The sequence below is a fragment of the Drosophila elegans genome, unplaced genomic scaffold (assembly GCF_018152505.1).
Source record: "Drosophila elegans isolate 14027-0461.03 unplaced genomic scaffold, ASM1815250v1 contig_476, whole genome shotgun sequence".
In the NCBI taxonomy this organism is placed as follows: domain Eukaryota; kingdom Metazoa; phylum Arthropoda; class Insecta; order Diptera; family Drosophilidae; genus Drosophila; species Drosophila elegans.
This window is the reverse complement of record NW_024545863.1, coordinates 1673036-1700029: the sequence shown is the minus strand read 5'-3', so window position 1 is coordinate 1700029 and position 26994 is coordinate 1673036. Positions and strand designations below refer to the sequence as shown.

The following is a 26994-nucleotide window of genomic DNA, read 5'->3' as shown; positions in this document are numbered from 1 at the left end:
AATTTTAAATTTTTTTGAAAATCCAAATCCGAAATGGTTTCTATTGTATAGTTGTGATTTTTTTCAGTTCATAATTTTTCAGTTCTGAATTATTGACTGCACTTAAAGCTTCTTAATTTGGTTCTTGTCCTCACAAGTGCATCCAAGCTAAAAGCCTTTTCAAAAGCTTTGTGTGTAAAGCTTCTACCATAAAAATGACTTACCATAAAACCACAAGCCCACGCCCACTTGTTGCTCTCAATCCCCCGACCACCATCATTTTTGCCGTCGCCAAACAAAGTTTGCCGAATTTGTTAAAGGGATATGCTCCACCCGAAAAAGAAAACTCATCAATCTAAGGCCAGCTGCTCGGCAAAAACTTTTCCCCAAATGAAGTCAAATCGAACAGCGAAAATAACCGAACCAGGGGAGCATTGGTTTTCAAATTAAAAGAGGCAGCCGAGTGTGAAGGGAAAGTTTGCAGCAAACGGAAACGAAATTGAAAACTGTTGCATACTTTGGGGCGGAGTAGGTCCTTGAAAACGAGGCCTAGACCGAGAACCACCCACTCAACCACCCACTTTTACAGCCCAGCAAAGCCGCACTGGGCGAAAAATGATTTCCGTTCATAAATCATCATAATGGCGAAGCAGGACCGGGCATATGTATGTCTGGTCAGGAAAACAGAACCAGAACCAAATGAAGATGAAACCATTTGACCAACTGAATGAGGTGGGTTTTCCAGGGGGGCGGTGGAAAAGTGGGAGGGCTTGCGGAAAATGCGCCCGTGCGTTTGTCCGCCACGCACACTAAGAAAAGAGAAAAACGAAACCAGTAGATCGATGGGCGGGAACATATCGACTGCCAGATATCTAATACTTGAGGATTCTTCTGATGTCAATTAAATAATATAAATAGATTGAACCCTAAAAGTATAGAAAATGATATATAGTTACTTTACAACTGAAGATTAATAAAATTCTATACTAAATCATAATTGGTATTAAAACGTATAAAATCGCAACTAGTTAAAGCTTCAAAGAATAATTAAATAAATAAAATGAACATTCCTTCCGTGAACTCATTATACCCCTGAGTCCTTCGAGTAATGGATGCTTACTCACACACACACACACACACACACACACACGTGTTATGTGCGTGTGACGTCAACAAATGGAGCTGGAACGAAATGAAACGTTTTAATTAGACAAAAGAGCAAGGCAACTATTTATTTCCATTTCTGCTTCAACTGTTTACTGTCCACAGCCCGCAGCGTAGCTGCAGATACAGATACGACTACTAGCATAGATAAAAATACGCAATACTTAGCAACTATTCCGGTAGAACTCACTCTTTTCGCCTCTGGCCTGCAATCGATGATAAACCTCCTTGGCCAGAACAGTTGCAATGCCCCCCGTTTCCATTATTTTTAGCGAATCCTTTCTAAGCTGTTGCTATACTGGGAAAATAAAAAAAAAATATTACCCATTAAAAAAAAATGGAATACTAAATACATTTCAAAATTAAACGAATTTAATTAATTTATTGCTCCTATTGTTTTAAAACACTAGTAAGAAATGGTGTAATTTTTAATTTATTTAGTATTTAAAATTATAGTTTTTATAAAAAAATTAAATTTTAAAGTTTTTTTGGATTATTAATTCTTTAAAAAAATTTTTTTTCAAAAAAATAGAGTTCAGAAAATGTTGTCTCTCACAAGTCGCTTTTAAGTTTAAATTTATTCCAATTGCAATAAAAAACTTAGCAGTATTTTAGGGACAATGTAGTCTTGCTGTCCTTTTGCCAGTGTACTTCTGCGGTGAGTGTTGAGACCCACTTGAATTCCGATAAGCGAACATATTACGCAGCATGCTGGCGAGGGGAAAACATTGGCAATGGCCAAAGAATTGCTGGGAAATTGCTCATTCGCCGGGTGTACGGGGAAGACAATCCTTCCCGAGAGTCTTCGCCACTGCAGATTTATGCATAGCAGCATTGTAGTAGCTACCAGATTAGAGACATTCCAGCACACCCTGCCAAGCTGCACCCAAAAGTATGCTGTACGAATCCCACGTATTTGCAGTTTCCGTTTTGGTTTTCCGAGCACTGCATTCCACCCACCCATCAGTCGGTCTGAGTGTTTGTCTTTTTCTTCATTTTCCGGCTGCTGCTGCTAACTGCATTTCGCTTGAGTTTAAAGGAAAATCGCAAGTCAAACATGTCGAGTGGCTGTGTGTGTGTGTGTCAGCAAGCAATCTGAACTTTTCAATGGTCGATTGCCAGCTGGTTTTCCTAGATTTTCCACATTTTCCCTGCTTGCCCTCCGACAGCTCAATTAATGGACGGTAGGCAATGAAAATTCTCCAGAAGTTGACAGAAATCGTTTTCGGGCCTTCCGCTTTAACATGCCGGAGATTTCAAGACTGAAGTGAAACTTTTGTTCATTTCCCAGAATCATCTACACATGAATCTTGGCAAGACTGCGTTTTCCCCTCACACCGCACTTCCCATGGTTTTATTTTCCCTCTAGGTCAGCGAGAGTCAACGACACTTGGCAAACGATGGCGCATTCAAAGAAAAGTCGAGATAGAGGACCGGGAAAGGAGGGTTGCACAAAGAACAAAATATTAAAATACGTTAATCAATTTTTTGTTTATTTATACAACGTAAACAACAGAGTACACTATGAGAACTTATATTCTTTAACGTAATGTTTATTTTTATATATCACATTTAAATATTTAAATAAATAATGATGAACATAAAAATATACTATTGCATGACAATCTTAAGCAATAATCTTCTTTATGATAAAATTTTACTGGTTAAGAATTTTAGTTTGAAAAGTTCCTTTTTCTCTCTGTGTTAAATACAGGCTACGTTAGCTTGTTGGCTTATAATAAAAAGTACTTCATTTACTTTGTGCAATTTACAACTGTGAAATAAACAGGGAAACGCCAAGGCCAAGGAGCTCTGAAAAGAGGCTACGCGGAGTGGATACAGAGGAGTGCGTATATAAGCCTGGAAAATGGGAAGTGCGGTCACGCCCCGGTTGCACATGTCACCCCTTTGTATCTTTGTATCTTTGCTGTCGTCGCTTTGTTTTATTACCCGTTCGCTGCCATTCAGAGCAGTACATCTCCTGCCAGTTTGTTTTTCTTTGCCTCTGCCCTATAATTTATTTATGCATGTATTTTATTAAAGATTTCCATGGCGTCGTTCCGTTCTTGTTGTCGTTATCGCCGCTGCCGTCATCCCAGGCCATCCCCAGTCAGTTGTTGACAAAGAAATTACTTATTAATCATATTTGAGCGCTGATTTCTCGACGCCAAAAGGATCACGAGCAGCTGTGATGGGATATATGCGTGCTCCAACAAATGGTGGCAAAATTGTAGCACTGCAAAATAATTTTTTTTTTAATTCCAAATGTATTCATTTAATATTAAAAAAATATATGGTGATAGAAATTTTTATTTTTAAAATTCTATTGTTTAATAATTTAAATTTATTATTTAAAAATTAAATAAAATCTGTTTACAGGCTCCCTTATTTTTGGTACTCTAAAGTTGTTTTAAAAAAATGTTTGAGTCATTTCTAGAGAAATACAATTTTTATAAATTGTGTTTCCTTTTTAACCTAAACTCAGCAATACAGCAAAATGAGACTATTAAAAATATTACCAAAAGGTACCCTTTGCGTTGTAGGGTACTTTGAAAGAAATATTATATTGATTTTAAATTTGATTGCACTACATTGTATTTAACTTAACTTTTTTAACCTCTGCTGCGTGGGCGTGTGGGTGTTTGAGTGGCTTTGAATGTGTTTTATCTCATGTTATCCTTTGGCTTTCGTTGCTGTGGCTTGTCTGTCATCAGCGTGGTTTTCCACATGCAAAACACACAATCGGTTACCGAGGGGGAATACGAAAGAAGTTCCTGCTCTATATTCATCAGCCTGCACCTCTCTTCATCAGCCTGCACCCCAACGCCCCTTCTCACCATCAGAACAACCCTAACAAATTTCACATAATTGCATTTGCTCATCAGGGACTCACATCCATTGGATGTATCTATATACAGTCATTTGTCCCGCATCATGTCGCTGCGTTTGCCAAGCTAAAAAGACATTTTCGAAATATAATTTTAGAACATTTCGTCTTGCGTGAGCTTGGCGCTTTGTTTACACAGCGGTCGCGGGGCAAAATCGGGGGGCGTTCGAAACACTTGTCTTTCATATATCTTGCAGTCCGCGATGCGATACAGGAAGTCCGCACATCGCTGTCAAAACTAAAGCCCCCAAATGCCAGCAATTGAAAGCGTTCGCTAATCAAAATCTAAATCGGAATCAGCACAAAAAATCAGAAATCAGAAATTTGAAATCGAACAGAAGACAGAAGGTGAAATCACTTGAGATAGGCGTCTTCCGACAGATGCCCCTGCCACAAGGCACCCTGTACAGGCCCCATTGGATTTGATGCACAGCCTCCACTCAGCTGTCGAACGCCGGCCAAGCCGGCCAAAAAATAAAAAGGAGCAAAATGTGAAAAAAGCAAAGAAAAGCGCATGAAAAAGGAAAAGACAGCACCAAATGCCGTCCGGCCAAATGGTCATTCGGATCGGCCCAATATATTCCGCTCGATTCAGAGAACTGGGTATCGATGGAAAGACATGATTTACTGGACACAAGGGTGGGATAAAAATGAGTAAATAACAAAGATGAATCAATAAACTCGTAAATAAACACATTAACCTAAAGGCGTCTAATGCAAAATTGATTGCAGGGATATAACTATTTACAAATATGTATTTTGAAAAATTAAGGCTTATATATAATTCGACTATAATTAAACTTAAGGACTTAGCACTTATAACAATGAAAATACCCTTAAAACTATAACTTAATGGTTCAAATAAAACATTGCATACTTTTTGGTGGACTCTAAAATTTTTTAATATCCCTAAAGATTTTATAGATTTTAAATAAGTAAATGTATTGATTAATTTGATTAAGTTTTTTAAAAGTGGTTGACCTTCAATGATTTGTTTAGGCTTAACATTGAACAAGTTACACTAGTCGAATACTTAATATTTTTATGAACACTTTTTTTATGAACAAAAGATTTGTCCCTAAAATGGTGCATGAGCTTTTAATATCGATTGGTTATCTCACATTTATTTTAGGTATTTTCAGGTCTAGAGAGTTTGTTTTTTCATCATCAACATCCGTCTCTCTCTTTCTGGCTATTGTTGAATCCACCCAAAATAGCTCCACGCACATTGACAAGGAGAGTGCGTGGGTCTTTGACGAGGAGTATGGCAAGTATGGGGAGTAGGGATGTGTAGGAGAAAGCAAAAGAGGGGTGTGGCAGTGCCACGGCAGAGTTTCACATTTTGACGGGCCTCAGACGTCCGGCAGTCGCACTAATTGCACTCGCTTGGCTTACGAAAAAATTACAACAGGCGGACAATTAGCAAGCGAACTCATTCGCATTCATATTTCACATACGCTCAAAGAAAGAAAATCAACTACAACAAAAGCAACAGAACAACACAGTGAAAAAATGTATTGAACGAATAGGACTTTAAAAATGTTTAAGTATGCTAAGTTATGTTACAAATCCAGAAATCTTAGGATAACTCCCTAAAGATGGAGTTCTGTTCACATTAGACGCACAATTTCATTTATTAGTTTTTTATATGCAGGTGAAACTAGTTCCAAATTTATGTCCTATTTAGATAAATTTTTTTCTGTGTAAAAACAGAACAGAACAGAACGGAAAGCAACAAAAATTTTGAAACGAGACGAAGATCAACATTCAAAATTGAGCATACGTCAGCAGTGGCAGAAGATCGGAAGAGAAGAGAGTGAAGAGCAAGTGAGAGTGGAGAGAGTGTGGAGAATGTTCTCTCCCAAATAATCAGGTCTCTAACTGTCCTGCTTGCACTTGTGCTTGCCGCACTTGGGGTCTCTGCCCCACTCACTCCTCCGGGACACAGGCCATCCCGTTCTGCTCTCCGGCGTCGGTTCCGGTGGCAGACAGATGAATTCTAACTAGGAGAATTAGAAGAAGCTAAAACAGAGGCAGCAAGTAGAAGACCCGTGATCGTGTAATTCGCCTCGTGTGCGTTCCGTTATTCCGTAATTATTCCGGATTTGTTTGCGAAACAGGCTGAAGGTTTTTGATAGCTATATGCTTTAATTTGTTTCGCTTTCTCCCGCTTTTGTCATTACGGCTCTACGTTGTTTCGTTGTCTCATTGTTCCGTTATTCCGTAGTCTCATTGTTCCGTAATTCCCGTATTCTCGTTCTCCGTTGTTATCGTGTCTTTCATTGCCGCTGGTCGACGTTACGCTTTTACAGTTTTAAAATCAAGCACTTCCCGAGAGGATCGCAGGCTCTAGCCCTGCGTAAAGCCCAAAGGATCTATAAAACCCCTTAGCAATACAGCTATAAAGTCGGAATACAAGTTACTAAACAGCAAGCGCGCCGTGAAATTCAACTTGTTTATATAATAATCTGCGGCTGCCAAGAGAGCCCAACAAAATATACAAAATATATTTAATTTTTCTGGCTTCGGTCGCTTATATTTTTTCAGGCTAAAAGAAAAAAAAAGGAAAAAATACAATAATTTCTGCGTGTTATGTGTTATTGTTGTGATCAGTGATCAGTGGAACGAACCAAGTGAAAGTGAACACAAGAACGAAAGGGAAAGCAAAGTGAATCAATTTGGGTCCTACCAAAGAAATAGAATATAAATCAAAGATAATGTCGGACATTGAGGATGTTTTCGGTGGCTCCGCCGAGGAGACCAAGCCCGAACCCGATGCCCAAAGCAAAAGCAGTGTGGTCACCGAGCAAACCGAGGAGGTAATTCCCGGGGAAACCGAGAAAATGGTCACAGAGACCATCGATGAGGACGGTGATGTTGTGGAGGAAACCACCGAAGTTACCCGCAAAACGGTGAAGCGCACTATGAAGATCACTGAGGTGAGTAATTGGATTTATTTATAAACGGAAAATCTATAGTCCCTTAAATTGAATTTTAGAAATGGTGTGTAGTGAATATTCCCTATAAAATGTATAAGTTTCACCTATTGATAAACAAATTGTTTATTAATCAGAGTTATCTGTGATAATGAGTTTTCGAAAGTGGAATAGCTTATTGATAAAAGTTTTTTTGCTGTTTCAATGACTTTTATCAAAATTAAGTTTGCATTGACGTTTGTTTGTGAACAGTTATTTATTTAAAAAGAAACATATTTTTAAAACTTTTAAAAGAATTCAATTAGCTTTAAAAACACTTGAGAAATCATAATCCAAAGAAGACATTCACAAAGCTTTAGAAAAATAACTCACCAATGTTTTTTTAAGAACATGGAAAGTTTCATAAAAACGTTTTTCTTTCGATTGTTCTTTACGTTTTTCAATGGGATAATACCACAAAACGATAAACTTGAGTATAAAGATAATTATCATAAAAACATAAATTAGATTTCTCAGAAAAAGTAGTTTTTTCCATTAATTTAATTGAGTTTTTTTATATTTGTGAGAAACCTAAAAATAAAACCTTGGTTTCTAACCTTTTTCCTGTTGCCGGAAATATAAATAATGGTTTTTGAAAAGGAAACGCCAAGTATAGAATGATTTCCTCAAAAATGTGCCACCCTTGAAGCGTTTCTCTTATGAAACACAATTAATCATTCTTTACATGTGCCAAAGGGATCTTTGGCCATACTGATCTCTTCGCTTGTGAAATTGGCCAAAAACATGGCGAAGTCCGGCTATATTATTTATACCAAATGCCATTTCTCTATGTGCGTCTTAACAAATTGTTTATACGGTCCCACGAATATTATAAATCTTCCCCTACATTATACATCACACACACTTGGACACAAATATAGTCGGATATATAAGCGATTATATATATATGTACCTCTGGTTCGGCCACACTTTCTATAGGCGACGTCGCCAAAGAAAAGCCAACAAAAAACACAAAAAGAAAAGAGGGGAAAACAAATTTTGCAGCTGTTTGATTTCGGCGCAAATTATCACAAAAGATTTCGCATTGTTAGGCATATAAAAAGCAAGAAAATTAAATTTTTATTAAGCAGAAATCACTTAAATACTCGATGCTGAATGAAACCAAAAAATCCCCAAATCTCTGAGAAGAAATGGCAACAAAATTAAATGCAATAAATTCTGTGCCGCCAACAAATGCAGAAGGCAAAAAAAAAATATTGGAAAAAAACAGAAAAATAAGATGCTTTTACCAAGGAAAAATATGTTTCTTAAAAAAAAGTAATAAACAGCAAAAAATAAATATTGAGGTTTCCGTGTCTTGCGGTCTGGCGCGCACTAAAGAAGAAGGGGTAGTGCAGGGTGGTGCGCGGTGGTGCAGTCTGGTGGTGCAAGTGGCTGCCTGCTGGTGAGGCAGCAATTAATTGCCACAAATCGTTGCACAAAATTACAAATTGCATTTCCGGCTTGGCGCGGCAGCCACGCATGCAGTTTTCCCCGCCACCCATTTTTCCTCTTCCCCCCGGAAGAAATTCGATTTTCCCGCTACTGTTTTACGACTGTCTGGCTCTCACCCCAATACAAAAAAAAACACCACCCGTTTTTCTTTCATCGAGTTTTATGGCAGCCAAATTAAATTTGCATTGCAATTTGCTTTTTTTTTGGGTCGGTCTTTCGGCCTTTTTTTCGTTTTTATGGGCTCCGAATGGAAATGAAAACGCATGAGCTGTGTAAGCCAGAGTCCTGTGGATAAGGATAAGGATATGCCGGGTCCCGGGCATCCATATGTCCGTATATATATAGGATGCGTATGTGCTCCGCCCGGAGCAGCTTGCCGAACTAATTGCGATGGTGAAGTCCGGGTCTGTTGCTGAACTCATGAACACATGAACTACTGAACTTCCCACTCTCAATTTCACCGTCCGACTTTACCCCGCCGGCTTTTCCTGGCTAAAACCCGGCTAATGAGTCACGTAGCGTTTTTGTCATTTTTATGCGCTTAACAGGTCAAAGTTCCAGCCGCAGAGCTACGTGACCAAAGTCGACTTCGAATTGAAAATGCAAAATTAGTTAAATAAAGTCAGGGCTCTGCTGGGGTCTTTCCAGCTTCCCACTCCCATTTTCTTATCCTTAATTCAAGCTAACCGGAAAACTGTCATAAATTTCACAGTTGATTTAACCGTTGTCCGTTTGTTTGCTTATTTGATTTGCTCATTACACGGCGGTTATTTGTGCGGCACAGGGTATGGTATATTATTCAGGATGTTTGTTGTCGGGATGTTTATAAAATGTACTTATCTGTGAAACCTTCGCTTATAAAACTATTTAACTGTTTAAAGACATAGAGTTATAAAACTTTAAAAACTTTAAAATTGAAAATAGATTTTATTCTCGCAAATATAGACTAATAGACATATAAAGTAATACATGTATCAACATGGGAATATAAAACGGATTTGTCTTAGATTAATAATAAAATACCACGAAAATCAAGAATCAGAAAAATTATTGATAATAAATGACAAATAATAAACACAATTTGTCAATATTGAATTAACTGGTTATACCACGAATTTTATGAAATTTGTATTTAGTTAATAAACCTTATAACGAGTAGTTTGTGGTAGGCTACTTTGCCCATTTCAATTCTCCGGACTTCGCAATGTATTTAAGCAAATCTTTGCTCAGCTCCGCCGACCTACTCAAATGGGGCATGCTAATTTGTGCAACAAGCTGTGAACTCACATAACCAAGCAGCACATACCTATTAGTCCGCATACGGACATTGAGGGACAATCAGGGATAATGGAATTTCCTGTGGTCTCAGAGGCTCGTTGTCCTGCTGTCTCGTGCAGGATTCTCTTGATTAGACATCATAATATTGAACAGAGATTAATTGGAAATCCACGAGGGGCCAGCTCAGCTCTAAAGGGATTTAGATGCGGATGTTGGGGATATTTTATGGGAAAACCATTCAGACTTTTCCGAGCGATTAGCCGGGCCACGAATCAGTATCGTAGACCACATCGATTTCCCCGATGATTTTATTGTGCTCGCTGGCATATTAAATTGTTTTGAATTTTGCAAGCGCATGCCGCAAACTGCGGAAAGCCGCAGCGCTAATCAGAGCAGGGACAGCTGTCTCTGCACAAACCCCCTGCTGCACCACTAAGCCACCCACCCACAGAAGCATCCCCTGCACCACCCAACCACCCACCCACTACCCGAATAAGCTCCCTTTGCCCTTCACCCCCTTTTCATTGACAGCTGTCAACGCGGTGGCGCCTCTTGAAGTCCAAACAAATATTTCACTGGTAGCCATTGAAACATGCTTTGCAAGTGTTGTATATGAGTATACTGGAAGAAAAAAAATGGTTATATACCTTTCAATTTTATATTTAATTTATATAAATCCTCCAACTTTAAAATAGCCTTGGATATTGTAAATGTTTTGTATTTTATTTTGCTTTTATCCCATTTGTATTCGACGTTTTATGGTAAATATGCTAGGCATATATATCTTAGATTATATTGAGACAAAAATATAAAGTTAATTTAATGAAATGAAAAAGTATTAATTACAAAATGTACTATTAAAAAATAACAATAACTTCATTTATAATCGCCTGAAAATTTTTTGGCTGAGTATAAAAATGGTTTCTTATAAATTTAAAAGTTCTGGAAAAATTAAAAACAAATATTTTTTGCGGTGTACAGTTGCATGTCCTAAATTTGTGTTGGTTTTTTTGAAAGGCATGACAAAACAGAAGACAGACAGTTCAATGTCAGGCGTCGCTTGGCCTTTGACGCTCGCTTAGCTTCCATTCACTTGTTGCAGTTCCCAAGGAGATTTCACCCTTCACCACCCCATAATAACCAAAGAAATAGCCCACATCTATTCCAAATTTCGAGTACATTTGGTCAGTTATTTATGCGCTTCGTTTTCATTTCATTTCGCTTGCGTTTCATTTCGTTTCGCCTTGTTCGTGGCTCTGTGTTTTATTTATTTGTGCCTTTGGCTGTTCAAACAATTTATAATTTTAATGCACACACTGGCCCCAGCCACTGAATACAATCGAAATATGTTTATATAATTGAAAAGCAAACGTTTTGCGTGAAAACATAAGGCGAATATGTGTGGGCTATATGGTATAGCATTCATGCTGGGGTATATAAATAAAGCTGCCAAATTGTGTACACTGGGCGTATGATGAACGTGCCATTTATTTCGCTGAGCGATTTGCCATCCCTCGCTCTCCCTTTCTCTCTACCTCTCTCACCATCTCTCTCTGGTGAAAATCCGCTTTATGACTGGCATATATTTAATTTTCGAACACTTTTGCCTTTATTTATTTATCCAGATCAAATCGAGAATCGCTCCTTCGAATTCTTTGACCTGCCGCAACGGAAATTCGCCCATTGCTCAGGGTCTTGAAACCCCCTGGATTTTGCAGAGCGTTACATCTCAGCTAGAGCAACAAACAAATAATTTCATTGCCTGCCATAAGCTTCCGCCAACTTCGGGCGGATATTCTATTGAAAATTTATTTCAATTACATTTGAGCGCGCCGCAAAAATCTGAACGAATAAAATTCAATTTACAAAATGTTTTGCGTAGTTTTCTGCGTGCCGAGCCAAGAAAAGGAAAGGGGGTCAGTGGGGAATTAGAGAGCATTGTTGTCTGTTGGCAATTCGATGAGGAAATTTTGCAGATTTTCTCAAGCACTTGTAAGCATCAGGCAAAGGATTTCAAAGCCTCAATTTTGGACAAGTCCAAATGCAAATGAAAACAAGGCAATTAGCTGAAAATTGGTTGGGGTAAAGAGGAACAGGGATCAGTCTGATTAAATTGAAGTTAACGCTTCAGGTTATTAGCATTTCCCTTCAATTAATAGATATAGAAGCTGCGAACGCAATTTGCAAATTATTTCAGCTGAACAAATGTTTGCCTAACCCATTTTGACAAGAAATTAACAACAGCTCGACGACTGCAAACTGACATTTGCTTGTTTACGCAAAATCATCTTGTGGTTTCTATTTTCCACTTGCAAATAAATAATCCCCATAAATTTGTATTTCCATTTTGATGATGACCAAAGCAAGCGCACACCCACTGACCCCTAATCCGGTCCATAATTCCATATGCCGAAAATTGACATTCGGCCATGCCCTCAATTGACTTTGTTTTTCGTTAGTGCAGCGCAGAAAATATATTTATTTGAGTTCAAATTTACTATAACGCCCTTTGGCAAAATTTGCTCCACATAAAGTAGCTTATCATAACCATAAATCTGTTGAAAGCATTTTTAAATTTACTGAAAAGCACTTTATGCAATAACAATCCAAATTTATAACTGAATTTTACAGTTTCATTGGGCATCCAAAACATATGTGCCTTTAAGTTCTTACACTCTTTTTAACAACAATTAATTGGAAAAAAATGGTTGAAAGCCTTATAATACCAAATTTTAGTCTTTCCATTTATTTAGTATTAAAATTAACCAAATAATTAAATATTATGATAATTGGCATACTTTCCAAAACAAAACGCGCTGTTTGCATAAATTATTCAGCTATCGTATTTCATTTTTCATTATATGATTTACTTTTTCGTGCGCTGCAAATTAACGAATGTAATTCTTGCAGTCTATCTGCAATTTGCGGTTGAATTGCCCATTAATATTCGAACGAAACGGGATTTAATTGCTACCAAGTGGCCATATGTCCGAATGAAGAGGTCCTTTGAAAAGCCAATCATTTGGCCCTGACAATGGCTGCCATTTCCGTTCGACGGTAAAAAAATAAATAAAAAAAAGAATGTGAAAAGACCGCGAGGAATATTAGCGAGAATGCCAGGAATTTGTCAACAGCGAAAAATCGAAAGTTAACCCCACTGATACACAGATATATACATACCTACCGATATATATATACCGCAATAATATAGAAACAGCAGATACTCGACGTCAATTGGCACTTTGATTGCATTTCGATGCAGTTTCCGACTTGAATTTGCCTTTGCATTCAGTAGCATCGCAAAAGCCCCAAAACAAAGCAGCGCGCATCGACGCATCAATCGCGTAGCAATCGGACCGAAACTATTGATTTATAGCCCAGCTGGAATGGAATGGATTGACCAGTCCAGTCAGACAAATAAATAGATTAGTTTCGGGAACCCCTCGGTCAATATTCCTCCCGCGATTCACCTTCTTGCATAGTTCGTGACGCGCGATCTTGTTCACCGGAGTGTGTGCCAGTGTGTGTGCCAGTGAGATCCAAAATATATATACACTGTATCCTATATATATTTTACCATTCAGTGCAGAACAGGAAAATTTCAATTGAATTTCTGCGCAATAGCCAAGATTGCCCCATTCAAGTTAATTTCGATTTTGGCTAAAGCGGATTAGACCCCCAGTTTCCCCACTCACTCACCACCCGGAACAAATAGAATACCACCCGAAATCCACCAGGAAGCCAAACGGTAGCCATGGCCATCACAGACGCTGCGGTAAGTCACTCATGAGGAGGCACAGGAGCGGGTCCGGATTTCGGGAGGTTCACCTATTGTTCTCGGACTTTTCATATTTGAATATACATGTAGTGTTCATTGGCAATTGCGGGCTCAGGGGTATCCTCATGTGTATGCAATTTTCATTAGAAAACAATAATAGAATCATCGGGGATTTATATTGATGTGGAAAACGGGCATCGCCTTTTGTTCTCTGGGCTTTATTTGGATATGTAGGTAATTTTTAATTGGAAATAAGTTGCTATCAGGGATTTATATTGATGAGTTTGCTACTTTTATAAGGGAATTTATAAACTTGTTAAATCTCTTTTATTGCTTTCATTTTGTGTTTTAGAAGATTCTTTTCTGCAGTAAGTTCTATCACTTAAAAACATATAAGGCGATGTGTATATGTAATGTCTCAACTATATCCATTTCATTCTTCGTTTCTTAGAAGTAAATTATTTTAAGAAAGAAATTCCTAAAGTGGAAACTTAAAAAAATCCTAAAAGAAATAACTTTTATGACTGAACAACTTCCATTTTAAGAGTTGCACCTTTTTTAATATAATAAATGGCATTTTAAAAGTTAAACTCTTCAATCATTTCGACCGGATTTGTTTAGACAACGTTTTTATCTAATGAATTACCTCACTCGGATTTCTCTAATTTCCCTTTTAAAAACTCACTACATATTTTGCCTTCCCCTTTCCCATTAACCCTTAAAGTTTTTTCACTCAATCATTCGATCAAATTCTGCAACTGGTCAACTTTCCTCTGGCCACTGCCACTCAACAAATTAAATCTGCACCGGGGTGAGAAAATCTATCGACTTAGCTAACTGAGCCACACGAACAATGCCCAAACAATTTCCTCCAACAAATTTTCAAAAAAAAAAAAAAAACTAAAGAGATGGGTTTTCAGAGGGGGAGACCAACAAAACTCAAAACTTTTCCCTGTTCACGCTCTGGTTGTTGTTGCTGCTTTTGTGTGTTTTCCTGCGCTTGCCACTTAGGTGTGAAAATCACTTGTCAATCTTTTATGTAAAGAAGTCGCCGTCGTCGACGCTTTTGTCACCTGCCTCCCTGCCACGCCCCCCCCGATCATCGCCGCCTCACATCTTGGTTGCTTGGCTCGTAAAATTTTGTCGTCTGCTTCCGTTTTCTCAGCACTTAATTGTGTCTGATTTGCACTTAAAAAAATGAGTTATTAAACAAAAACAAGCTTATAAATTTGACTTAAATGCTTAGATACATTTTTTTAAAGTATATTTTAACAGTTTGGAAATTTATTTTTAAAATATTTTTGCTAAGCACTTTTTAAAAATGCAATACAAATAATTCCTGCAAATTTACAAAGTTATTTTAGAAATGTTGGAATTCATGATTTTTTTAATAACTTTCGTAAGAAGTGAAATATTTTAAAAACATTAAGTCTACCAAAAAAAAATAAACCTATAAATTACATTTAATAATTTAATACTTTAGGCAGTAGACAAATATGAGTATTAATTCCATACCTACCCACTTAAACGTAGTTGTAGATTTAATTGTAAATCGATTCGAATATATTGCAAACAAGACCAAGTCTAAAAATAATATAATTTAATATATTAAATAAATATATTCTTTTCTTTCTGCTAACATTTTTTAAAGTATTTCTTTAAGTCAAAAACTTTTTAATTTTTTTTAAGTGTAGTTTGACTGCGTTTGTGCGTGCGGTGTTGTATCGAGGTGTTTCTGGCGTTGTTGTGGTTCAAGGTGAGCCGACATCGACAACGACAACGACGCCTCGACGCATCTTTCAATCAGATATCCTCAGATTCGGCCCGCCCCCTTTTTGGGCCCCCGGGCGGGCAACCCGTTGAGTTGGGGCGAACATTTTGCCACTGCCAAGGACTTCGCTTCGGTCTCCCGCTTTTCTTTTTTCCCTCTCTTTGATTTCGTGCCTTGGCTTTGGTCTGTTTATTTTGGCTGCGGGTTATTTTCTGCCTTCGTATTTTTCACTTAATAAAATTGTTTTCATTCGCTGCGCTTGCCTTCGACCGATGCCTTAACTTAACCACTTCTTCTTGCCTTTTCAATATGTTTAAAAATAAACGTTTACTGCCTGCTTGCCGCTCTCGCTTAATCTCTTTCCCGCTCGGAGTTTTTCCTTATTACTTGTACTCTGAGCTGCTATCGACACACTTATATATCTGCTCTGGGCCTTTGTGTTGGTTTATTAGCAATTTTGCTAAGCAGTTTGCGGTCTCCTTCGCAGTGCACCGCTTAAGCAGCTCAGAATCACGGTAAGAAAATATTCAAAAATATTTAAGATCCCCTAAGAGCCTTTTGAAAAAAACAAGAAGTTGAACAATATGCCCTGCACATTTTAGACCTATATAAATATTTTTAAAATAAAATAAAAAAGGTGAAATAAAAGGGACTAATTCAATTTAAAGTATTGGCATAAATCTATTTCTAAAGGTTTTCCTAGAAAGGGCATTTGTTTAATTTTTCGTAACATTTTTTTCTGTTTCTAACAAATTTTTCTTCTTGAATTTCCCTGATGAACATCCGGAAAATATTTGTATCTAGCGCTGGACATTTTGTTATTTTCCTTACTGTTTCAATTCTTTCATTTCAATTTTTAGTTTTATTGCTCCATCTTGTAACTTGTCTTTAATCAAGAAATGTAAAACTTTTTTTAGAATTAATTTTGAGCTGCTGCACACTATCTTAATTCCTCATTTTGCCTGCCAATTGCACCTTTGGCCTTGTTTTAATTTAATAAGTGCCCCCGTGCGAGCAATTGGGATTTGGAGGTGTTAATTTGATGAGTGCTCCCCGATGACTAGAGGGGTATTTTGGGGGTTACGGAACCGCATGCATTAGATTGATTAAATGCAGACACCGGTCACTGCAAACTCCCACGCATTGGACAGATTTTCAAACGCAACAAACAACTTTTCGCCCACGGCCACCCACAGCTGCAGCTGTCATGAATATTTTCCACCCGATTCTTTGGTACCGTTGGTTGATTTGAACATTTCGGAAAATCATTTCCCAGCGCCGTTTCCCCATTGTCTTATTCAGCTTGCAGCGTTCGCGCAATCAATCAAAATGCGAAGTGCAGATGAGAAAGGGGTAGTAAAAGAATAGAACACGGAAACATAAACATAAACTTGTTCACATGCAACCAAACGAAAATTGTATGCTCCTATACTCAGATATTTAAATTCCATTTCAACAAATAAATGAATTGTTGTTAACTTTGTTAATTTTCAAGCCAAAGCATTTTTATTTAAATATTTCTGATGACATGTGACATTGGTTATCCTGAAAGTATGCAATAAAGAGGACCTTAATTTATAACAAGCCATGGGAATGCATTATGGAAACTTTATAGAATTTTCTTAGTCTTGCCCCTTGTTGTTTTCCATTTCTATTTTCTCAGCTTTCCACGCCACTGCTCCTCTGCCTTTTGACTCCAAGTAGAACAAACAAAGCCAAGTCAGCGAATACTGTGGATATGCATAGAAATCAGAGGAAACGGCAAACAGGGAAAAAACAAACAAACACCCACACATATGCATGTACTACAAACACAGAGATGGCTGACAGCTGAAAACGCTCGCAATCTATCACAACATACAAAATATGTTCCAAGAGATTTTCAATTTATTTTCACTAAAACGATTTTCCCTGTTACAACGCCGATGGCAAATGCATTCGGCGATATAGTTGATGGTTTTGCAATAGAGAAAAACAGAGAGCATTGTGAACAGAAAATCAATGAAATGAAATAAAATTGAAATGCGCGACCAACTGCAAATCCCATAGAAGTTGATCGCCACATGTGGCTCTCTAATTAGTTGCCTGCCCCGAAAAAAGGGGGGGAAAAGTGGGCGGGGAAAATGGGGTGGGGAGGTGGAAAAACAGACAGAAAGAAAGAAAAACTGATCCCGGAAGTGGGCGACGACATTTAAACGCTACGACATGTGAACAACTGCAATTTGATTGCTAAATCCGTTCTCCTCGGTTATTCTGGGAACATTTCGAAAACACAAATCTTCGATTCTGGGAGCGTTTAACAGGGCGTATGATTGATATTCGACACACCGCTCGCTTGCGAAACATTTTTCGAAATATTGTAAATATATGCAATACATTTGTAATACAAAACAGAAAGTAACTTAATTTTAATCTAAACAAATTGTATATAAACAAAAAAATACGAATTTAATATTATTAAAGGATGATTTCCAGACTCTTTTTAGAGTTAAACGTATGATTAATATGCGGCCCTCTGTTTGAGAACTATTAGCCACAATCAGAAATGCATATAACCAGGGACACAAACATCCATAAAAATGTCACATGGCTTTATATCACACGCCCATAAATCAACTGCCCATTAGCAGGGACCAAATAAAATGGAAAAGTTATTAATTTACACGAGTCCAACATACAAGAACAACAGATGCAGGGAAAACCACTCGAACAGCTCGTTAAATGCAAATTGAATATCAAAAGTCGAAGCTGTATCTTGCTTCTCTTTCTTTTTCTCTATTTCTGTCTCGTTTTTATGGCTGTCATCGTTTGAAGATCATTTTATGGGCACATTTCTAATGGACTCTATAGAAAATCCATTGCCTGGTTGATACTTTTTTGTAGGGGCTTATACAACGATCAGATATACACTTATAAAGATGCATGCCAAAAAAGTGAACCCAGAAATTATAAAAAAAATAAATGGTATTTTCACGAGTTCAATGAACCCGCTCAGTTGGTATTTTTTGCATTTGCAACTCAAAATGTCTTCTAATATAGATTTTAGTTTAATTAAGCCAGACCAAGTTGGCAAACTGGACAGATAACGCTTATATCTCCACAACCACAAAATACACAAAACATCAAGAATTTACTGAAAATTTCACTGTATAAATATGTAAAAAACTTAGGGGTCTCAAAAATAAATATTTGTGAAGTCCGAACTGTGAACACATTTAAATTTAGTCCAAAGCGTTACTCATTACAGAAATTGATTCATTGATGGAATTTTGTAGACCCAAGCCCATAATCCCTGAACTTGTTGGTTGGTCACCCCTCTGCTTTATTTGAAGACCCATCAACACACATTGACAATAACAAAATCTATAAATATTCCGCATAACACTCGGCTCTCGCTGCTTCTCTCTACTATGTTTTTTTTTTGGGATGGCGACCCCAGACGAGGTGAAATTCTTTAGCAACATTCTGCCTTCCATTTGATGTTTCGTTCGCTCTCTCGTTGGCGTTCTTTGTGTTTGATTATTTAAATTATAACCTACATAATTTTAATGGCTCGGAAAGAAACATATATAAAATTAAATAATATTTATGGGGCGTAGACAGGCACATGGTCAGGCGAGCCAAACATTCCTCTGCAGAAGCGGATAACGAGGGGATTTGGGTGGGCAGGGGGAGTCCTGGGAATCTCTTTGTATCATAACCATTATTTGGCTTTAAGCACAAGCGAACTTTCTGACTTGGATTTCAGTTGTAAATGCTTTCAATGCTTATACTTTCTGCCTTAGCGATTTAGGCACAGAATAAAATAAGGCATAAATAACGAAAAACAATGTTGTTTTCGTGAATTCGTAAATTAGGAACCTAAATACTTTAACGAATTTCAAAAATAATGTTTGAAAGTAGAATAAATTTTAAAATGATTAGGTTTTCACGAAAATCTGGTTTTATTAAAGCTTCCTAATGGCTGAAAATGGCAAATTTGTTTAAAAAAAAAATTTTAAGTTCAAAACTCACCTCACCCGCGGAGAACTCACCACCTCCATGCCGAAATTGGAATTGATTTACCTTGAAAGCAACGCGGTCACTCAGATAAAACTATGAATCAGGTGGGAGTGAGACGGGCACACCCAAACACTCATAAGCACACACACACTCAAAACCAAATAAAAATAAATAGAAATAAAAATGAAAAGAAATAAAAGAAAAGAAAAGGCCACAGGGAAAGAAGAAGCAACAGTTTGCTCACCTCAAGCTCTCCAATTTTTTGTTGGCAGGAGCAGCAGGTGTGTGCGTGCCAAAAGAGCTTATTATCGAAGAGAAAGTTGCTCTTCGCGCACCTGCAACTCTCTAATTGTACATATGAGAGTGTGTGCGTGAGAGTTTTCGTTTGCAGATGTGTGCGTGTAGAACACCTTCAGTGCGACAATGTCAATGATCATTTCTGACATGAGGCGGTGGGCGGCCAAAGAAAAAGAGGCGAAAAACTCACCTTGACTCACCTCACCAGTGGCTCTCAAACTGCTAGTAAATTTTCCTGTCACATTTTCCCCCATTTTTCGGAACACGGGGTTAAAGCCCTTTAACGCCTGTCACACCCTTTCCTCTTCCGCTGATTTATTTTGCACCTATTGTTTGTAAACATCGATAGGAAAATGCCAGACTGCAGTCGTTTTCCCCCATTAATGCTTACCATTTATCTAGCCTGATTTTTACCTTGCAGTTTTGTGTACTTTTTCCCCCACTTTTTTGCGCTGCATTTGCATCTGTGATTTTTACATCAACATGCTGCAAATCCAGCTGCGAATTGGAAATTCAAAAATCAGTTCTCTGCATATTGGTACACACACACACACTCACTGCCTTGGGCTATAAATAATATTTTATTTTCTCGCTTTTTTGGGTGGAAATATCCGAGCGTTTTATTTTTAGCAGGCGTTGTGCCTACAAATCGTTTGTTGTTGTTTATTTATATGCCCCAGCTGGAGGGGACGGGCAACACAATTTTGTTGCCCCAAAAGAAGAAAAACTTTCTGGAGAGGGAGTGGAAAAAAGTAAAAGGCGAAACAATTAATTACACGGGTAAAAGGACAGCTGGGGATTTGGGATAAAGTCTTCCCTTATAAAGGAAAACCCAATCAATGCTATTTAAATTAAATGAAAATTTTTGTTTAATTAAAAGCAAACAACTCATTAGCCGAGATTTGGCAAGAGTTGCGCCTTTCGGTTTCCGCCATTTGGGGCCTTAAATTTCTGACTGATTGCGAAATAAATCTTGGGTAAACTAAAATATCTTCCTGGTACACTGCAACGCAATTTGTCCACAGGCTTCTAAAAATACTTTTATTCAAAAACGCAATATGCACGCGACAAGGATGATTCGCAATCAGAAGGGGTGAGAAAACAAGCGGGGGTTGACTGATTAACACCCGGAGAAATATCAAAACAAAAGGTGAGACAAAGGCCAACAAAGAAAGCGAAGTAATCTCCAATCAAAAAGTATGATTCCCCCAGTCAGTTGGCCACCAAAGGCAGTCGCATCCACACCCCGAGATCGAGGCAGCCAAAAATCAAAATTCAAATTGGAAATTACATTTTTGAGTGCGAATATAATTCAGCATTTAGCTTAATTTGTTTTTCGTGTTCGGAAAAATCGTGTTCACCTGTTTTGGCAAGTTCGCGAATAGCGAGAGAGTCAAACTAAGAAAAGTGGCATACAAACTGCCATATTACGCATACGAACCGTTGACAAGAGCCTCAAAGGGTGGCCAGTGATATAAGGAAAAACAAAAAAAAAATATGATAAAAAGTGAAGGCAAAATGTGGCAACAGACAAGATTTTTGCACCCACATAAAACAAACAATAAAAAAAAAGAAGGCAAAAAATATTTAACATATAAGAGAGCGGGATGTGGCTTTTCATTTTGAAGATGATGAGCGAATTGTGGAATTTTTGAGCTCCCCGCGGCCACATTAAGTGTTGATTGTGTGCGCCGCTCTATTAGCCAGCTCTCTTTCCTTCAGTGAAAAACAGCACCCCGCTTTTCCCCGGATTTTTCACATATTTCTACTGGCAGCGGGCTAGGAAATTTCGGGCTAACTCAGTTCGTTCGACGCGCGTCTGTGGCTGAGGCTGAAATACTGTGCCCGACAAATGTTGTTCCACTTAAAAATTTGCATGCCAGCAGATTCAGCCAATAATGCCATAATACCCCTCTGACAACCCCAGAGAGCCCACGCGCTATCAATGCAAATCGAAGCCGAAACAAAAACAGGCACAAAACACCATACAAATACAAAAACACCACAAAACGAAACCCAAAAAAGTGCAACACGCCACAGAAACATGCAACCCAAATCAAACAAATAATAATTCAACACACACCACAAAAAAACAACATCAACAACAGTGATACTAGAAACAATTTAATGCAAACAAATGATTTTCTGCGCCATTTATGCCAGCTGTCCATAAAAGTGCATTTAAATAAAATTGCTTTTGATATAATACACTTTTCACCACAAAAACTGTCACGAATTTAAGACCTCCTGAACACAATTCAAACAATTAAAACACCGAAAAACTAAAGCTTGCGTATAAATATAAGCCAACACTTATTTAAACATTTTAATTCAAGAACTTTTACCACTCAACCAAAAATATTTCTCCAGCCAAAAGTTTTTATATTTCACTTTGCATTTAGTGAGAATTTTAAGCCACTCCCTTTATTACACCAAATGACTCTGCACACAATTTTCGGATACCAAAAATGAAAACTTTCTTGCGCAACCAAATTTAACCACAAGTTTATTGTCTTAGAAATAAAATTTTAAATGCCAAGGTAAAAACATTTCTTTTACTTCAGATGCCTAAGATATTTGCCAAGTGAATAGAAAATATTTTTTATTTTAAAATTTCTTGCTAACTATTTACAAGGATTTTTGTGGGCTTGAACTCATCTCGGAATTAAAGCAAAAGGATATTCAAATCAAAGAAAATATAAAAGCCTTAACAAATTTGTTTGTAAAATGACCAGTATTAAATAAACCCTTGTAAAAAGAAATGTATTCATGTTTCCCTCTGTGTTAATGGGTGCTTAAATCTTATTTCTTTGCCTTAAATTTGTGTATGAATCATAGCTGCTGTTTTCGCGAACCTACAATTCCATTAAATGGCAATTTCTAATATGGAGGAAGTAATTTACTTAATTATAGACAAAGTTTTCACTTAAAACCCACAAATTTGGTGTCCGGAAAAAGGATCGATACAGAGAATGGTAAACACCGAGGAGGGATGCTTATCCATAATTCATGAATGTCAAATTCGTATTTAATTTATGGATAAATCCCCCACGCCTCTGGCGGATTTATAAGTTCATAAATCTGCCTCCATTGCCGTTTATTTACAAATAATTACAGAACTTAATTGCCGGCCAAGTTTGGCGCACAAATTTGCACTCAAAATGGTTGTTGATGTTGGTGGTGAACGCGTTTAATTAATTATAGCAAAGAATTTCACTTTTCAAGGCAGCTGCAGCCATAAATTCGCACCGGAGAAAGAGAGATTTGCGAAAGAATAACAAAAATCAGCGGTCGAATCAAATAAATAAATAATAAATAATATTTTATTCATATTCATGCGCAGATATCAAAATGAAAATCTAATGTGTTTCCAGTGAAAATGAGTGAGAAAAGATGTTCGTGAGTCACTCGAAGCGAAAGAAAAAATTCAAGAAAATTATACGATAATATTTGTGAAGAGAAGAGTGAGAAAAAAGCATTTATGCAAAGTATTTGGGACTAAAAAGGATTACAGCACTCTTAAAAACACACACTTACCATGGCAGACACTGCCAAAGACAAGGAAGTCATCGAGGAGGAGGAGGAGGTGGAGGAGGAGTTCACCACCACGACCATGACGACCAAGAAAACCTCCCAGTGGCACAAAACCCGCACCACCAAGGTACGAAAGTGGAAGTGGAAACCTGTCAAACTGACAAATGCTCGACGGATTGAAAGTTTTACTCATCGTTGATATTTCCGAGAGAGCGACAGTGCTTCGTTGAAAATTCTTTATATTTTTTTAGTACACGGTAGCGGAAAATGTCTCAAGACAAGCATTGTATAAATTGCTGTTTTATTGAGATTTCTGTGAGATCTCTTGGGGATAAAGTCACGAGATTTTATGTCAACAACTTATAGTTATTTTTGTATTGCAACACAAACTTAAAAACAATACTTTCAAGGTATTAAATGGTAACTTCCTAAGTTAAAGAGATAAAAATCACCTTTCCAAGAAAAATTAATTTGCATTTAATTTCTAAACAGATTTTGTAACTATATTATCCTATTTCATAATTTCTTATTTATCTTAAAATATGTCTCGAAAGTTTTACTTAAACCAAAATTATAATTCATGGCAAAGTTTCGATACTCCCTTGGTATATTCATCGATGGCTAATTAACTGAAGCATTTAGTGACGCTTTTGCGCCTGGCTGAGTTTTCCAAAAATAAACAAAAACCGAGACACATTAATCACCATCGGAGGCAGTGAATTTCCCCCAGGTCTCGACTTATGTATGCACATACTTTTCGGTGGAGAAGGAAATTCTGGGAAGGAACTGTTCGACCACTAAAAGGGTTTCAGACTTGAAAAGGGAGAGAAGACGAAGCATTTCCAGGTCGCTGGGCTTGAGAAGGATAGAAGCGGGGGCTGGGGAAAGTGGGGCGATAATCTTTGGGGGGTGGGTTCAGAGAATGGCCAGCCCGCAATTGCCAGTTTGATTGTAGTCAGCCACATGGGATCCAATCTGGTGGTTTCGCTTGCTTTCCTTTCGAGGGTACGCATAAATTACGAGGGGGGTTTATATAAGGAGGGTAATTTGCGGGAGCTATTTAGATGTAAGAGATTCTGGCCCACCACCTGTCGCTCTCGGAATTCAAAATGTTGAAGGAGCAATCAATCAAGCTGTAAAGTATTTATTAAACGGTATTATGAGGTTTACCTTGTGGGGGATAAAATGCAGAAAATTGAATCAGGAAAATCACCTATCCACTTTGCACCCATACATACATCGAATAAGAGGGAGCTTACATATTATTTTTAATAGCTTCATTGTTTCGCCTAACAGGATTTCATTTCACTTAATATACCAACACTCTCACACACCCTTGTGGGTCCTTGCCATCACACCTATACCTGATTCCCTCCCAAACCCCTCATCTTAGAGTTTGCTTGCCTGGCTGACTTGTTTTCCCTGTGCCCGAAGGCATTTTGGCGCTGCCTTTCTCAAATCATCAAAATAGGGAAAATCGGGAAAAGAACCGGAAAAGCAGAGGAAAAATGAAAAGGGAAGGATGAAAGGAAAAATAACATTCTCCAACTGACTCCAGCTGGCACTGAGCAGTCCTATATATGAGCATTCTTACCGACTAGCACTTGTAAGCACACTTAAAACAATTATTTCGTTCTTGACCCTGCAAGTTGATTTTATAAATACAAAAACTGATAGTATTGAATCCCAATTTAGATATCATTTTGTCAAAGTAAAAAAAATGTTATCCGTTTTAAATACCCGTTTTTATTATGCATTAAATTTGTATGAAAATTTTTTATGTCGACTTAAGACTCAATAAAAAATTTATAAAATGTATGTTGAATCTTAAGTCGTTCATAAATATTAGAATAAATATATACATTTTTTTAGTATTTCATATATATTTATATTTTATTTTTTACTTTCTGTGTACTTCCCGAATAGTTGCCTTTTTATCCGCAGGTTTTCATGGCAGGCAGCAATCAAGGTGCAACAATAACAACAGCTACAGCAATACACACACACACTTCCGCTCTGTCGCTCTCTGACTTTTTCTTTTTTTCCCATTTCACCTTTTTTACTGATTTTCATCTCTGGGTTTTCCTTGCCAACACCAGGGTTTATCAGAGGAGTGGAAGCAAGGCGGTCAATGCAGTCTGCGGATCGATTCAGTAGTTTAAGCCATTAAAAAATGCAGTAAACAGGAATTCACAAAAGCAGAGGTAGAAGTGAAATACGGGATGAGCAGGATAGTGATACAAATATCCGTTAAAGGAAGCCATTAAATAGGATTTTTAAAGTGCCACAGCTTTTCATTTGTCATTAAAGCATATTATTTCATCAAATATTATTGAATATGCTTTATTATTAATTAAAATTGTGATGAAACTTCTTGTACATATTATAATTATTTAAGATACATAAAACTTTCTATTTGAATAAGACCTGAAACTAATTTTTCAGTTAAATTAAACAGTGAAATTTCTTTCATATTAAAAAAAGTTTTCAGTTTGATTTAGCTCAGTTATCTTTACTATTATTTCAATTTAAGTTCGTGTCTTAAAACCTCTATATTAAGGTTATTTAAATTTTGCACACCTCTTTGCCGACAAAAAGTTGTAATTTGATTCTTCAAATTTATTGCACTTCAGATGGAATTTTATCATGATTTACACATTGTATTAAAATAAAATGGTAATTGATTTAAGAGGCGTTTTAAGCTCGTATTTCTCACACTTATTACAGTTTTCCATCTGGTCCTTTATTTTCCCTATCTCGTCCTGCGGCTCAGTTGCCACTTTGGATTGAATTTCCCCTAGCCTCTGTGTGTGTGTGTGTGTTAATTTCTTTAACAGTTTCTCGTTCTTCGTTTTATGCGTTTTGACGCGTCACCTCCAAAGGCGCATTACCCCAGCCCCAACCTGCCACGCCCTCCGCCTCACTCACCTCGTAAACTGTTGGACAGGGAATTTTTATCTTTTAATTAAAAGTGATGCGCCTCGTCCTCTGCCTTTTCCTGCGACTCTTTTAGCGGGGAAACCCGACTCCCGAACAGGACTGACTGCCCCACTTTTGCACCTTCTCGCTTGCAGGTGGGCATTAATTAAGCACTTTACGATTGTATCCCATGTGAAACAAAAGCCAAGGGCCACAATGAAAATCCGAACCAGAAACATAATGTGGAGCTTTCTCAGCAATTTTGTTTTATTTGCCGACTCTAATATATAAATTTTTATATATGTAATAAAATAAATTATATGTTCTTCAAGTGGTTCGTCGGCGCATGGCGGCAGCTGCTTTTCACTCATTCTGTGCAAATAACTTGGTCAGAAGAGGGAAGAAAGGGGCTGTCTGGGAATCATTAGGGTTCAGTCAAGGGGCTAATTGACTTTGAGCTGCTTTTGGCCTTTGAGGGTGCACATTTTTAATGGGCGAAATAATCAGATAATAAAACGTTTTATTAGCCAAAAAAAAACGATATTGATAATTATAAAACGCATATATTTGTCTATGTTTTCTGGCAATTAATTTGCCAATTTTCTGTTCTATGCGTTTGCCTTATTCCCATGGTCAGCTTTGTTATTGTTTTCCTAACCAGCATCAATTTTTGCATATAAATTGCGTTCATTTGAATAAAACGTGGGAAGAGACGCAATATCAAGCGACATTAAAATATAATAAATCAAGATTAATTTAAATTGGTGCTCATGTAAGCTATATCTTTATGAATCTTTGTGTGCGACTTTATATTGTCAAGCAGTTCGCTTAAATATTAAGTGTACAAGTACGAAATTGATTTTAATAAACAACTATGTTGAAACTTCAAATATTTTTCTCATGACAAGTATTTTCATGTTTATTTCCCATTCCCTCATAAAATAGGCTACACAAA

The 26994-nt window shown here is 37.4% G+C and overlaps 1 protein-coding gene across 6 annotated transcripts in view; it reads left to right on the top strand.

The window, feature by feature from the left end:
- Positions 1-6560: 6560 nt before the first annotated feature.
- LOC108148627 (tropomodulin) overlaps positions 6561-26994 on the top strand; it is a 52268-nt gene continuing 31834 nt past the window's right edge. For 2 of the 6 annotated variants that reach the window (XM_041709181.1, XM_041709180.1), the window contains exon 1: positions 6561-6969. In XM_041709181.1, coding sequence (XP_041565115.1) covers positions 6748-6969 — 222 coding nt within the window. In that variant the 5' untranslated portion in view covers positions 6561-6747. Of the gene's footprint in view, positions 6970-22929; positions 23248-26994 lie in introns of those variants that run through there. The other 4 variants (XM_017275730.2, XM_041709179.1, XM_017275736.2 and 1 more) reach the window with 4 other exon arrangements.